This window comes from Salmo trutta, chromosome 18, assembly GCF_901001165.1.
Source record: "Salmo trutta chromosome 18, fSalTru1.1, whole genome shotgun sequence".
Classification (NCBI taxonomy): domain Eukaryota; kingdom Metazoa; phylum Chordata; class Actinopteri; order Salmoniformes; family Salmonidae; genus Salmo; species Salmo trutta.
This window is the reverse complement of record NC_042974.1, coordinates 17,433,996-17,449,742: the sequence shown is the minus strand read 5'-3', so window position 1 is coordinate 17,449,742 and position 15,747 is coordinate 17,433,996. Positions and strand designations below refer to the sequence as shown.

At 45.7% G+C, this 15,747-nt stretch overlaps 1 protein-coding gene across 3 annotated transcripts in view; it reads left to right on the top strand.

Annotated features, from left to right (window-relative positions):
- Positions 1-15,123, top strand: part of LOC115152894 (putative sodium-coupled neutral amino acid transporter 10) — a 47,242-nt gene extending 32,119 nt beyond the window's left edge. Inside the window, exons 11-17 of one of the 3 annotated variants that reach the window (XM_029697805.1) lie at positions 792-951; positions 1,963-2,163; positions 2,383-2,802; positions 2,914-3,006; positions 3,226-3,246; positions 12,614-12,751; positions 12,883-15,123. In XM_029697805.1, the coding sequence (XP_029553665.1) occupies positions 792-951; positions 1,963-2,163; positions 2,383-2,802; positions 2,914-3,006; positions 3,226-3,246; positions 12,614-12,751; positions 12,883-14,060 (2,211 nt within the window). In that variant the 3' untranslated portion in view covers positions 14,061-15,123. Of the gene's footprint in view, positions 1-791; positions 952-1,959; positions 2,164-2,382; positions 2,803-2,913; positions 3,007-3,225; positions 3,247-12,613; positions 12,752-12,882 lie in introns of all 3 variants that reach the window. The other 2 variants (XM_029697804.1, XM_029697806.1) reach the window with 2 other exon arrangements.
- Positions 15,124-15,747: the final 624 nt, after the last annotated feature.

Genomic DNA, 15,747 nt, shown 5'->3' with positions numbered 1-15,747 from the left:
GCAGGATTTCAGTCCTTCACGGCGTAGTGTGTTACCAATTGTTTTCTTGGTGACTATGGTCCCAGCTGCCTTAAGATCATTGACAAGATCCTCCCGTGTAGTTCTGGGCTGATTCCTCACCATTCTCATGATCATTGCAACCCCACGAGGTGAGATCTTGCATAGAGCCCCAGGCCGAGGGAGATTGACAGTGTTGTGTTTCTTCCATTTGCGAATAATCACACCAACTGTTGTCACCTTCTCACCAAGCTGCTTGGCGATGGTCTTGTAGCCCATTCCAGCCTTGTGTAGGTCTACAATCTTGTCCCTGACATCCTTTGAGAGCTCTTTGGTCTTGGCCATGGTGGAGAGTTTGGAATCTGATTGATTGATTGCTTCTGTGGACATGTGTCTTTTTTACAGGTAACAAGCTGTGGTTAGGAGCACTCCCTTTAAGAGTGTGCTCCTAATCTCAGCTCGTTACCTGTATAAAAGACACCTGGGAGCCAGAGATCTTTCTGATTGAGAGGGGGTCAAATACTTATTTCCCTCATTAAAATGAAATCAATTTATAACATTTTTGACATGTGTTTTTCAGGATATTTTTTGTTGTTATTCTGTCTCTCACTGTTCAAATAAACCTACCATTAAAATTATAGACTGATCCTTTCTTTATCAGTGGGCAAACATACAAAATCAGCAGGGGATCAAATACTTTTTTCCCCCCACTGTACATACATTTCATTCATTCATTCATTCATTATTTCTCTCGACTAACCTCATCACTGACCAACATCTCTCTCTCTGTATAGTTGGTGTTGTGGGTTGGGTTAGGCATCTTGCTGGTCAGCACCTTCACCACGGTGTCAATCTCAGCCATTGACTCCACCCCCAAGCATGCCCCTCCTCCCCCTGCAGCTGACAAGAATGCCATCTTGCGAGTCCTTCCTGACATGGCTGATTTACTGAACGGTGTGGACCATATTACAATGTTGAGTCAGCTATTCTATTCAGTTCTAAGTCTGATATGCTCCGAACTCCAAAGATCATATTTTGATGTCACTGTTGGTGAGAGTAGAGAGACCAAGAGACCAAGGGGGAATATATTGAATGTTTGACTGACAGACAGCTAGACAGACGGGGTAGAGGATAAGAGGAGCAGCCTTTGACATTGATTGAGCCAGAGTGATGCTCTTCAAACTCCGGTGGTTTCTCATCTCCCCCCATCTCGCTCTCTCCTCTCCCCCTCTCCTACTTCCTTTTCTCTCTCCTCTTCTCTCTCCCCTTCTCTTTTTCCCGCTCTCCTGGGCAGCTGAAATGCCTGCTATTTCTTTCCTGTAACGGGATGGAGGGAGACGATTCAGAGGTACAGACGGCTCTCTGTCTGTCTCTTTTCCTAGCTCTCTCTGTCTCTCTCCCTAGCTACCTGTCTCTCTCTCCCTAGCTCCCTGTCTGTCTCTCTCCCTAGCTCCCTGTCTGTCTCTCTCCCTAGCTCCCTGTCTGTCTCTCTCCCTAGCTCCCTGTCTGTCTCTCTCCCTAGCTCCCTGTCTGTCTCTCTCCCTAGCTCCCTGTCTGTCTCTCTCCCTAGCTCCCTGTCTGTCTCTCTCCCTAGCTCCCTGCCTGTCGAGCTCCCTAGCTCCCTGCCTGTCGAGCTCCCTAGCTCCCTGTCTGTCTGTCGAGCTCCCTAGCTCCCTGTCTGTCTGTCGAGCTCCCTAGCTCCCTGTCTGTCTGTCGAGCTTCGTCTGTCTGTCGAGCTCCCTAGCTCCCTGTCTGTCTGTCGAGCTCCCTAGCTCCCTGTCTGTCTGTCGAGCTCCCTAGCTCCCTGTCTGTCTGTCGAGCTCACTAGCTCTCTGTCGCTGTCCCCTTTTCATTCTCTTAGGCTGTATTGTAGGTCCGTATTAGTGTTGCATCTCTTTATAGCTTAGATTTCTGCTGCCATCTAGTGGCTCTTACACATACAAACAAATTGTTCCTTCCCAGCAGTAGAGAAGCCGGTGGTAGCGAAACAGCCTGAGGTGAAGCCTGTGTTGGTGGAGAGGCCTAAGGCCCCTGCTGCTGTAGAGCCAGTCCGTCCAGTAGAGAGACAGCAGGAACAGGCTGAGCCCCCCCAGATCAAAGGACCTGAACAAGGAGTTCCAGACAGGAAGGAGGAGGAGAAAGTGCAGCTGGACAGCCCTGATGCAGGTACGGAACCAGGGGGAACCCGTTACAACCAGGGGGAACGCTATAGAACCAGGAGGAACCCTATAGAACCAGGGTGAACCCTATAGAACCAGAGGGAATCTACTAGACTAGAGCATAGAAGAAAAGCAATAATCTATAAGTGATGGATTGTCAGAATACTATTTACAGCAACACCTGAAACTCCATGTGTTATAGCTGTGTGCATTCCCCCTCCTCCAGGTGTGGCAGTACCTGACGGGGAGGCCCATCGGCACGAGCCGCCCATCCCCCATGATGAGGTCCAGATAGAGAAGAGGAAGAATGACGCAGAGCTGGAGGAGGAGAACCAACCTGCAGCAGGAGGAGAAGATTCTGAGGGTCAGGGTGTGGCGGACCAGGAAGAGGTGAAGAATAAAGAGGGAAGAGAGGAGGAGGAGAAACTTCCTTTGTTGGTGAAAAAGGAGGCAGTGGGAGGAGCCGAGGTGCAGTCCAATGAGGTGCTGGAGAAGCCTGACCCAGGGGCGGGGAAGAAACAGGAAGTCCCACCCCTAAAGCAAGTGGAGAAACTTGCCCCAGTGAAAGAGGTGCTTGTTGGGAAGGATGTGATGGCTGAGCAGGCGCTGGTTGACGCGGCCAAAGCCCCAGAGGCTGCTGGGAAACGTGAGTATGTCTGGTCTTTATGCAGAACATTCAATCATCTCAGATGCTCTCGGTGATTTGATTGGCTGTAGATGTGTTGGACATCACCTGGCCTTTGACCATGTGGTTTAGGTGAGCCAGTTGCTGAAGCAGTGGTTCCCGTGGCAGCAGAGGGGGCTGCTGTTCCAGAAGTGAAGAAGAGAGGAGCGGAGGACAAGATGGATGGTAAGTGGAGGAGTGGAAATTGCACTGAGGATGAGCAAGATTAAAGAGTAGGATTGAAGTACAGAACAAGCACCAGGTTTAGCAGTTCACAGACCAGACCAGGCCAGACCAGACAGACTTGGGTTGATTCTCTCAGGATACTCCACATCAGGTTTTTGGTTTCTCTCCTCTAACTCTTGTCTCTCTCCTTTCTTTTCTGTATACCGGCTCCTGTCACAGTGATAAAAAAGCTGGTTGCAGGTATGAACTCGTCCCTCTGTCCCTCTGCTTGTTATGGAAGGGTTGGGAATCTCTTCCTTTTAGGTGCTTGTAGAATTTAACGGCTCTTTTCTGAATTTTGTTAATTAGCGGGTATCGGCCTAATTCTGCTCTGCATGTATTTGGTGTTTTATGATGCACACAGAGGATATTTATGCAGATTTCTGCATTCAGAGTCTAAATTTGGTGTTTGTTCCATTTTGTGAATTCTAAAGGGCAATGGGTTCTATAACTGATTTAACTATTTTTAGCCAGGTCCTAATTGGTTTGTCAAATTTTATGTTCCTTTTGATGGCGTAGAAGACTCTTCTTGCCTTGTCTCTCAGATAGTTCACAGCTTTGTGGAAGTTACCTGTGGCGCTGATGTTTAGGCCGAGGTACGTATAGTTTTTTTGTGTGGTCTAGGCCAGGTATTCCCAAACTGGGGTATGCAATGCCGTCGGGGGTACGCCAAATAAAAATGTGATTCACATTTCTATTGTCCAACGGGCCTATTTGGGTGAGCTTTTTTTCTCGCCTGAGTTTCACCCCGTTTCACTGCCTAAAATTTAAATTATACCATTTAGTGTTCAGCGAAATAACAACACAATGTCAATTACAGGTAGCCTAGTCAAATAATTATCATCAATCACATTAACCGTTACTCTCTCGCGGGAATTACACTAACGGTCCGTATGTAGCCAAATGGAGTTGCTGCTCATTCCGTTTGCTCGACAATTGATAAATGTGTCCATAGAGACACATACCAGCTTTACTGGTAGTACTGCTACTATCAGCAGTACTACACCTGCACCTGTCGATGACACAAGTTGTTCTGCTTCCACAAGCACATCCAATGCTAGCATCAGTAATTCTACATTTGTTGTTAGCCCAGCTAGCATGGACACTGAGGGTTGTGAATCTGATGCAGCCAAAGAGCTACTGCCTCCTTACCCAAGAAAGCACCGAACAACAGACAGGGACGTTGGACCATCGAAGAGGCGCAAATATGATGAGATCTACATTGATTTGGGGTTCACTTATATTGGGAGTAGTGCCTTTCCTCAGCCACAGTGTGTTATGTGCAAAAGTACTATTTCACAACTCGATGAAACTTGTTGTGCAGACATTGTTGCGCAGACATTTAGAACCACGGGAGTTTTTTGAGCGAGAATAAAGAAGATTTTCAAGTAGTAAGACATGTATAAAAGCATCAGATACCATTAATAAGAAGGGGCTAGAAGCCTCTTATATGGTGAGCTACCAAGTGGCTGAGAGAGGCAAGCCCCATACTATTGTGGAGGACTTCATTCTTTCGGATATGGCTGGGACAATGCTGGGAGAAAAGACCAAAACAACTATACAGACAATGACTTCATCAAACAACACTGTTTCACGACGCATCAGTGACATGGCAGGAGATGTTTTGCAACAATTACTGCTTCGCATATAAGCCAGTGAATTCTATGATGACGCAAAAGCCATGACAGGGAGACATAGTGGAGTGGTAACGCGCGTGCAAGTAGTTGCTCCCGACACCACTTGGGTACACTGCAGCATCCACCGAGAGGCTCTTGCTGCCAAAGGAATGCCTGACAGCTTGAAAGACATTTTGGACACTACAGTGAAAATGGTTAACTTTGTTAACGCAAGACCCCTGAACTCTCATGTATTTTCTGCATTATGCAACGATATGGACAACGACCATGTAATGCTTTTACAACAAATAGAAGTGTGCTGGTTATCAAGGGGCAAAGTATTGACAAGTTTTTTTTTAAATTTGAGAGACAAGCTTAAAGTTTTATTTACTGACCATAATTTTTACTTGTCTGACTGCTTGCATGACGACGAGTTTCTCACATGACTGGGTGTTTTTTTTCTCGCCTGAATGATCTGAATCGAGGATTAAAGGGACTCCGCAACTATAATCAGTGTGCGGCACAACATTGAGGCTATGATTAAGAAGTTGGAGCTCCTTTCTGTCTGCATTAACAAGGACAACACAGGTCTTTCCATCATTGTATGATATTTTGTGTGCAAATGAACTCAAGCTTACGGACAATGACAAATGTGATATAGTGAAGCACCTGAGTGAGTTGGGTGCGCAATTAAGCAGGTACTTTCCCAAAATGGATGACACAAACAACTAGCTTTGTTAGCCCTTTCATGCCCTGTCTCCAGTCCACTTACCGATATCTGAACAAGAGAGCCTCATCGAAATTGCAACAAGCGGTTCTGTGAGAACTGATTTTAATCAGAAGCCACTGCCAGATTTCTTGATTGTGCTGCGCTCAGAGTATCCTGCCTTGGCAAATCGAGCTGTTAAGACACTGATGCCCTTTGCAACCATGTACCTACAGTTGAAGTTGGAAGTTTACATACACTTAAGTTGGAGTCATGAACTCGGTTTTCAACCACTCCACAAATGTCTTGTTAACAAACTATAGTTTTGGCAAGTCGGTTAGGACATCTCTACTTTGTGCATGGCACAAGTACTTTTTCCAACAATTGTTTAGAGACAGATTTTTTCACTTATAATTCACTGTATCACAATTCCAGTGGGTCAGAAGTTTACATACACTAAATTGACTGTGCCTTTTAAACAGCTTGGAAAATTCCAGAAAATGATGTCATGGCTTTAGAAGCTTCTGTTAAGCTAATTGACATCATTTGAGTCAATATACCTGTAGATGTATTTCAAGGCCTACCTTCAAACTCAGTGCCTCTTTGCTTGACATCATGGGAAAATCCAAAGAAATCAGCCAAAAAAATTGTAGACCTCCACTATTCTAGTTCATCCTAAGGAGCAATTTCCAAACGCCTGAAGGTACCACGTTCATCTGTACAAACAATAGTACGCAAGTATAAACACCAAGGGACCACGCAGCCATCATACCGCTCAGGAAGGAGACATGTTCTGTCTCCTAGAGATGAACGTACTTTGGTGCAAAAAGTGCAAATCAATCACAGAACAACAGCAAAGGACCTTGTGAAGATGCTGGAGGATACAGGTACAAAAGTATCTATATCCACAGTAAAACGAGTTCTATATCAACATAACCCCAAAGGCCGCTCAGCAAGGAAGAAGCCACTGCTCCAAAACCACCATAAAAAAGCCAGACTACGGTTTGCAACTGCACATGGTGACAAAGATCATACTTTTTGGAGAAATGTCCTCTGGTCTGATGAAACAAAAGTAGAACTGTTTGGCCATAATTACGTCATTATGTTTGGAGGAAAAAGGGGAAGGCTTGCAAGCCGAAGAACACCATCCCAACCGTGAAGCACGGGGGTGGCAGCATCATGTTGTGGGGGTGCTTTGCTGCAGGAGGGACTGGTGCACTTCACAAAATAGATGGCATCATGAGGGAGGAAAATTATGTGAATATATTGAAGCAACATCTGAAGACATTAGTCAGGAAGTTAAAGCTTGATCGCAAATGGGTCTTCAAATGGACAATGACCCCAAGCATACTTCCAAAGTTGTGGCAAAATGGCTTAAGGACAACAAAGTCAAGGTATTGGAGTGGCCATCACAAAGCCCAGACCTCAATCCCATAGAAAGTTTGTGGGCAGAACTGAAAAAGCGTGTGCGGGCAAGGAGGCCTACAAACCTGACTCAGTTACACCAGCTCTGTCAGGAGGAATGGGCCAAAATTCACCCAACTTATTGTGGGACGCTTGTGGAAGGCTACCCGAAACGTTTCACCCAAGTTAAACAGAATTTAAAGGCAATGCTACCAAAGACTAATTGAGTGTAACTTCTGACCCACTGGGAATGTGATGAAAGAAATAGAAGCTGAAATAAATCATTCTCTCTACTTTTATTCTGACATTTCACATTCTTAAAATAAAGTGGTGATCCAAATTTTTACTAGGATTAAATGTCAGGAATTGTGAAAATTGAGTTTAAATGTATTTGGCTAAGGTGTATGTAAACTTCCAACTTCAACTGTATGTGTGTCACGTCCTGACCATAGTGAGTGTTATTTTCTATGGTAGAATAGGTCAGGGCGTGATGGGGTGTTTGTCTGGTTTTTGAATGTCTATGTTTTGGCTCTAGGTTTGCATTTCTATGTTGGTGGTGTTTGGCATGACCTCCAATTAGAGGCAGCAGGTTGTCGTTGTCTCTAATTGAAGGTCCTATTAAGTTAGGTTTGTCCCACAGGTCTTTTGTGGGTGATTGTTCTTCGTGAGGTTATTGTTCCTCCAGCGTTACGGTTTGTTGTTTTGTATATACTTGTAGTGTTTAATGGTTGCATTCTGTTTCACTGATTAAATAAAACATGTGGAACTACGAAAACGCTGCATCTTGGTCCGCTCTTTCAAACAGCCGTGACAGAATCACCCACCAAAGAAGGACCAAGCAGCGTAAGAATGAGCAGCAGGAGGAATGGACATGGGAGCAGATATTGGATGGCAAGGGATCCTGGACATGGGAGGAGATTCAGAAGGGATGGAATCGCCGTCCATGGGAAGAAGTGGAGGCAGCAAGAGCAGAGCGGCGACGAGAGGAGGCTCTAAATGCACCTAAAGGCAAGACTGAGAGGCAGCCCCAAAATAATGTTTGGGGGGGGGGCACAAGGGGAGTTGGGCAGAGTCAGGATTGAGTCCTGAGACAACTTCCCGGGCTTACTATGAGGAGCAAGTGATGGAGCAGACACCGTATTTTGCGGTGACGCGCACTGTGTCGTCAGGGCGCATACAAAGGCCGGTGCGAACTGTGCCCGCCCCCCGCAGTGATCGAGCGGAGTTGAGTATCCAGACAGGGCGGGTTGTGCAGGCCGTGAGCTCCAGACCTCCAGTGCGCCTCCAAGACCCAGTGTACCCTGTGCCTGCTCCGCGCACTCTACCTCCAGTGCGCCACCAGAGCCCAGCACGTCCTGTTCCTGCTCCCCGCACTAGCCTGAAGGTGTGTGTGACTAGCCTGGCGCCTCCTATGCCAGTCCCACGTAGCAGACCTCCAGTGCGCCACCATAGCCCGGTAAGGCCGGTGCCTGCTGTGAGCACGCGGTCCGAAGTACGTCTCCCCAGTCCGGTGAGACCAGTTCCAGCGCCCCGAAGGAAGCCTCTAATGATGGTCAATGGTCCAACATCTCCAGCGATAATCCATGGCATGAAGCCTCCAGTGATGATCCATGGCCCGGAGCCTGTAGTGTTAATCCATGACACGAAGCCTCCAGTGATGATCCATGGCCCGGAGCTTGTAGGGATGATCCAAGGCACGAAGCCTCCAGTGATGATCCATGGCCCGGAGCCTCCAGTGATGATCCATGGCACAAAGCCTCCAGTGATTATCCATGACGCGGAACCAGTAGTGATGACCCATGGCACGGAGCCTGCAGTGAAGGTCCCCAGTCCGGAATCTGCAGAGATGCTCTTCAGCGCGGAGCCTCCAGCGACGTTCCTCAGTCCGGAGCCTCCGGCAACGCCCCCCAGTCCGGAGCCTCCGGCGACGCCCCCCCAGTCCGGAGCCTCCGGAGACGGCATGCAGCCCCGAGCCTCCGGAGACGGCATGCAGCCCCGAGCCTCCGGAGACGGCATGCAGCCCCGAGCCTCCGGAGACGGCATGCAGCCCCGAGTCATCAGCGGCGGTCTGCAGCCCAGAATCATCAGCGGTAATCTGCAGCCTGGAGTCAGCGGCGGTTGGTGGTCTGAAGAATCCAATGAGGACCCATGGTATGGTTCCCCCAGTCATACAGAAGCGGGGGGATCAGCGGGGGCAGTGGGGTTACCACGCCCGGAACCTAAGCCGCCGCCATAGACAGTTGCCACCCACCCTACCCTCCCTTTGTGTTGTGTTTTTTAGGCGCGGTCGGAGTCCGCACCTTGGGGGGGGGTACTGTCACGTCCTGACCATAGTAGTGTTATTTTCTATGGTAGAATAGGTCAGGGCGTGATGGGGTGTTTGTCTAGTTTTTGTATGTCTATGTTTTGGTTCTAGGTTTGCATTTCTATGTTGGTGGTGTTTGGCATGACCTAGAGGCAGCAGGTTGTCGTTGTCTCAAATTGGAGGTCCTATTTAAGTTAGGTTTGTCCCACAGGTGTTTGTGGGTGATTGTTCTTCGTGATGTTATTGTTCCTCCAGCGTCACGGTTTGTTGTTTTGTATATACTTGTAGTGTTTAATGGTTGCATTCTGTTTCACTGATTTAAATAAAACATGTGGAACTACGAAAACGCTGCATCTTGGTCCGCTCTTTCAAACAGCCGTGACAATGTGAGAGTGGATTCTCTGCCATCGCTAGTAGAGGTCGACCGATTATGATTTTTCAACACCGATACTGATTATTGGAGGACCAAAAAAAGCTATACCAATAAATTGGCCGATTTTTATATATATTTGTAATAATGATAATTACAACAATACTGAATGAACACTTATTTTAACTTAATATAATACATCAATAAAATCAATTTAGCCTCAAATAAATAATTACAAAAATACTGAATATCATCAACCATGATTATGTTAAGATCCTTTTTTTATAAGATAAGTTTAATGCTAGCTAGCACCTTACCTTGGATCCTTGCTGCACTCGCATAACAGGTAGTCAGCCTGCCACGCAGGCTCCTCGTGGAGTGCAATATAATCAGCATAATCAGTGTCCAAAAATGCCGATTACCGATTGTTATGAAAACTTGAAATCGGCCCTAATTAATCCGCCATTCTGATTAATCGGTCGACCTCTAATCACTAGCATGAAAACTAAATACAGGCACAGACTGTGTGTGGAAAAGGATGTAAGACTGAGACTCTCTCCAATACAACCTAACATTGCAGAGTTATGTGCATCCTTTCAAGCACACCCTTTTCATTAACCTGTGAGTTATTCACCATTTTTGATGAACAAATTAAGGTTTTATATGTCAGATTGCAAAATTATTGATTATTATTATTTGTACCCTGGTCCTATAACAGCTCTTTGTCACTTCCCACGAGCCAGGTTGTGACAACAACTCACACTCATTCTTTGTTTAATAAACCGCCACAGGAAAGGAAGACCCAGAGTTACCTCTGCTGCAGAGGATAAGTTCATTAGAGTTAACTGCACCTCAGATTACAGCCCAAATAAATACTTCACAGAGTTCAAGTAACAGACACATCTCAACATCAACTGTTCAGAGGAGACTGTGTGAATCAGGCCTTCATGGTTGAATTGCTGCAAAGAAACCACCACTAAAGGACACCAATAAGAAGAAGAGACATGCTTGGGCCAAGAAACACGAGCAATGGACATTAGACCAGTGGAAATATGTCCTTTGATCTGATTCAAGGCACACTTAACCAGCATAGCTACCACAGCACTCTGCAGCGATATGCAATTCCCATCTGGTTTGTGCTTAGTGGGACTATCATTTGTTTTTCAACAAGACAATGACCCAAACACATCTCCAGGCTGTGTAAGGGCTATTTGACCAAGGAGAGTGATGGAGTGCTGCATCAGATGACCTAGCCTCCACAATCATCCGACTTCAACCCAAATTGAGATGGTTTGGGATGAGTTGGACCGCAGAGTGAAGGAAAAGCAGCCAACAAGTACTCAGGGGGGGTAAAAAAAAGTTTTACTGTGAACGTTTCATTTTATTTTCAAATATCCTTGATACAATGAAGTGCAATTGTGTCAAAGGTAAAAAAGCTAAACAATTGTATGCACATGACAGCTGAATAGCTGCGGGAAAAATCTTTACTTATAAGGGCTAAGAAGGTTTATTTCCAATAGGAAATAGAACCTGGTTGTTTTCCCCACTAAAACAGTTTGTCTTTTTTAAACATATGAAAAATATATATTTATATATTTCAGCAACTTAGGGAAGATTTTATTTTTTGCATGAGCCCAAAAATCTATAGTTGATGAGAGTATTGCGATAGAGTGAAGGAGGCGTGTGGTGTTGCAGAGACTCGCGCTTGTCAAAAATAAAATAAAAGCCGGCATAAATCCTCCTATGACGACAATGAGATGGCGGTTGCTTAGGGTCCTTCAAGACTGTTGGAAAAGCATTCCTCATGAAGCTGGTTGAGAGAATTCCAAGTGTGTGCAAAGCTGTCATCAAGGAAACTTTGAAGAACCTCAAATCTAAAATATATTTTGATTTGTTTAATGTTTTTGGTTACTATATGATTCCATGTGTTATTTCATAGTTTTGATGTCTTCACTATTATTCTACAATGTAGAAAATAGTCAAAATAAAGAAAAACCCTTGAATGAGTAGGTGTGTCTAAACTTTTGACTGGTACTGTACATCCCTGTCTCACCCCATGGCCCTGTGGAATGAAAGGTGTTTTTTTGCCCGTTTTAAGCGCACACTGTTTGATTTTTCTCCACTGCTTTCCATCAATTTGTATAGCAGACCCTCATGTCAAATTGAGTCAAGCTTTTTTGAAATCAAGAAAGCATGAGAAGACTTTTCCTTCGTTTTGGTTTGTTTGTCAATTAGGGTGTGCAGGGTGAATACGCGGGTCTGTTGTACGGTAATTTGGTAAAAAGCCAATTTGACCATTTTCTCAGTACTTTGTTTTCATTGAGGAAATGTCTGCTGTTTATGATAATGCAGTGGATTTTCCCAAGATTGCTGTTGACGCATATCCCACGGTAGTTATTGGGGTCAAATTTGTCTCCACTTTTGTGGATTGGGGTGATCAGTCCTTGGTTCCAAATATTGGGGAAGATGCCAGAGCTGAGGATGATGTTAAAGAGTTTAGCCAATAGGAATTTGTAGTTTGTATATTTTATAATTTCATTGAGGATACCATCAACACCACAGGCTTGTTTGGGTTGGAGGGTTTGTATTTTGTCCTGAATTTCATTCAATGTAATTGGAGAATCTGGTAGTCTTTAATAGTTGTTTCTAAGATTTGTATTTGATCATGTATATGTTTTTGCTGTTTGTTCTTTGTTATAGAGCCAAAAAGATTGGAGTAGTGGTTTATCCTTACATCTCTGTTTTGGATAGATAACTCTTGTTGTTTGTTTAGTGTGTTCAAGTGTTTCTCTCTCTCTCACTCTCTGTATTCACATTGTCACTCACCTTTCTAATGCTGTGTCCCCCTAACCCAAATGGCCGTAACCCTCAAGTTCTAAACCACCTCACCCTCTCACACAGTACCCCCCCCCCCCCCCACCTTGTCCAAACTGTTGTTTGTAGCAACCATACCCAACATTAATTTGACTGAGTTATCCCTCCTCCAGCCCCCCCCCCACCCTTAAACACATCCCTATACTGTTTGTGTGGATAAATCGAATACCCTTTCTCCCTCCAATGTAGATACCCAATACCTCCAAATATATGATTTATGAATGGTATATTCAACCCACCCCCCTGTGTGTGTTTGTTGTGTTCTAACCCTGTCCCCCCCCCCCCCCATGTAGAGGGTCAGTTGGAGCATGCTGCTCTGCTGCAGGTTATAAAGGAGCAGCAGGAGCAACAGAAGAGGCTGTTGGACCAGCAGGAGAAACTTCTGGCTGTCATAAAGGAGCAGCACCAGGAGATGCACCCCAAAAAGACAGGTACAGACGCACAGTGTGTGCACTCTCATACGTGTTCTGTCTTTATATTGTGATGTGTATCTAAGTGTTGAGTAATTGAACTGTTTGGTTATTAAAAGGGAAAGTAAATAACGATCTTTGTGTTGCAACAGATGGAGCTCCAGAGGCCGACACAGAGAAGGGGGTCCAGGAGGAGGGGGGAGCATCCAAACCCAAAGGCCCAGCTCAAGGTGGTCCTGCCCTGGCCTCAGACACCATGGAGCCTGGGGAGCCCGCTGGAGCTCCACAGGCCGGAGGGGCCGAGCCTCACATCCAGCCCCAAAATGAGGTCCTCCCTGTGGAGAAGAGTGCAGAAGAGCAGGTCTTCAAAGTGGTTGCCCCTGTTATCACCAAGGAAGAAGTACTCCAGGAGGTCCCTAAACGGCCTGTTTTGGCTGAGGCAGCAATCGTGGCAGGGGCAGCGGTGGAGGCCCCTAAGGAGAGGGACCTTGTGGCTAGGGGAGTACCGCTGGGTCAGAAGGTGACAGGGGGGATGAAGGTAGAACCAGCCCAGCCGCCACCTGCCAAAGCTGAGGACGGGGTAGTTAAAGGAGGGGTGGAGGTAGTGGACAAGGCGAAGGAGAGGATGGAGAGACTGGAGGAAGTGAGGATTGATAGAGCGGTGCAGGGGAGAGTGGAGGAGGAACAGTTGGATAGGGAGAGGGAGAGGAGAGAGAAACTGTCGAGAGAACAGGAGATAGAAAAATCCAGAGTAGAGAAGGAGGGAATAGAGAATGAGAGGCTGGAAAAGGAGCGAGCAGAGAGGGAGAGAGCCGAGCGAGAGAGGATCCAGTGGGAGAAGACGGAGAGAGAGGTGATGGAGAGAGCAGAGAAGGAGAAAAAGGTCCAGGAGCAGAAGGAGAAATTGGCACAGCTGGAGAGCGCCATCAAGGCCCAGGAGGAGCAGGCTCTGGCTGCAGCTGGGCCAGGACCTGTCAAACCAGGATTAGGAGAAGAACTAAGGGCTGTGAAGAAGAGTGGATGGGACCTGAAGGAGAGGGCGACCGTCCAGTCAGACTCCAGCGACGTTGTTGAAGAGAAGACCCACAAAGGCCAGGACCAGGGGGTCCAGGAGAAGGCTAGGGACCAAGGGAACATGGACCTGAGAAGAAGGAGGAGAGCCCTGGGGGTAGGGGAGGCTGGGGGTTCCAGGAGGGGTGTGCTGGGGCTGGAGCCCTTCTTGGACGGGGGGTGGGATCTCCATGCAGCCCTGGAGGGACCGCTACTGGGGGGAGCACTGGTACACACACGCCAGATAAAACAGACCTCTGAGCTTGAGAAAGACGAATAACTGGGACTGGGTAATGGTATACAAGCACGGACAGTTGGGTTGGACTGTGCAAATCCCTATATTCACACACACACACACTCACATACAGTTGGTTAGAATGTGCACACCCTATTCTCTCTCTCACACACACACACACACACGTACGTACAGTAGGTCGTTATACACGCATTCACAACACACACTCTTTCTCTCCCACACATAGTCATGTACCATAGATCACACTGCCTTACCACCTGTTTTCATAATACCTGACCAGTACAGGAGGATTGTGTGTGTGTGAGGTGCATTGATTGTTATAGGGAACATTCTGGCTGCGTTTACACAGGCGACCCAATTCTGAGCTTTTTCCCAATTATTGGCAAAAGATCTGATTGGTCAAAATACCATTTATTGGCTGAAGATACATCAGCATTGGGCTGCCTGTGTAAACAGCCAGTGTGTCTTCATTTGACCCTAGTCTGTATTCTTCTACCAAATAGGAATGCTTTTTTTTAGCATGCTCCTTCCATGATTCCAGAAGACATTGCAGATATAGTGATGATAAAGATATTGTAATAATGATCAAATATATTGTAGACTATTCTATAATAATATGCTGTATTATGCTGCCATAAATCTATTTAAAATCTATTTGTATGTAAATATTAACTTATTTTAGTTTTTTTATTAAGAAGCTCAATGCTATACTGTAATGTATGTTGAGATGTAAATGTAAGTTTCTTTAACCCTGACTGAATTTTTCCTAAGAAGTGGCTTCTCTAGCAGTGACAGAATGGAAGCAAAATACTGGAATACTTGTAGAGGTGGTTTATTTATGCGATTTAATTGTCAGCTCTCTGTTCTTGTAGCATTTGAAACAGTGGCTTTGACTTCTACACTGGTGCACTGTGCTGTGGCTACTATAAGGACAGTGAATGAAATGGACTCCACAGAGAGAGGACATCAAGAGGCTTCATAACTGCTCATGACTTTTTTAGAATAAGAGTTTATTTTTCTGTAAAGCTTTCAACTCATTGTATTTTTTGAAAATGTGCAAAATATTAAACTTAACTGCTTGTTAAAATGTGTGTTGCGTAAATGAACAAAAGCGACCCCATACACACATGTATTTACATAACAATATTCAATTTAGCAGACGCTTTTATCCAAATCGACTTAGTCATGCGTGCTGTGCATATATTTGACGTATCAGTGACCCCAGGAAACAAACCCACAATCCTGCCTTTGCAAGCGCCATGCTCTACCAACTGAGCCATAAAGGACATTACATTATAAAGACACAGTCCTACAAGTCTTCTGTAGTGGGCTAACACTGTCATTACCCCTGGAACCAATTTTAAACAGGTAAAGCCTGTGAGACTAGACAAGAAGTCTTTCAGCACCTGCCAGCACATTACTGATACAGTACTACATGATGTTCATGGAGGGGACATTGGGTCCATTGCCTAGTTGTCCTGCAAGACAATTTGATGATAAAGTAAATTGATACATCAAAAACAGACAATTTGATCAAATGTACAATGAAACCCCTGTGATATGCCACTCACTGCTGTAACAAAGCACACCTTCAGAGCATCAAACTAACACACAGGTCCTTTCTCAGCTCCTGTCTGCCTGTGGTGGAAGCAATAACACACTTCCCATAAACTGCAGCCGGGAGAACAAGATATTCAGAATAAATTATTTT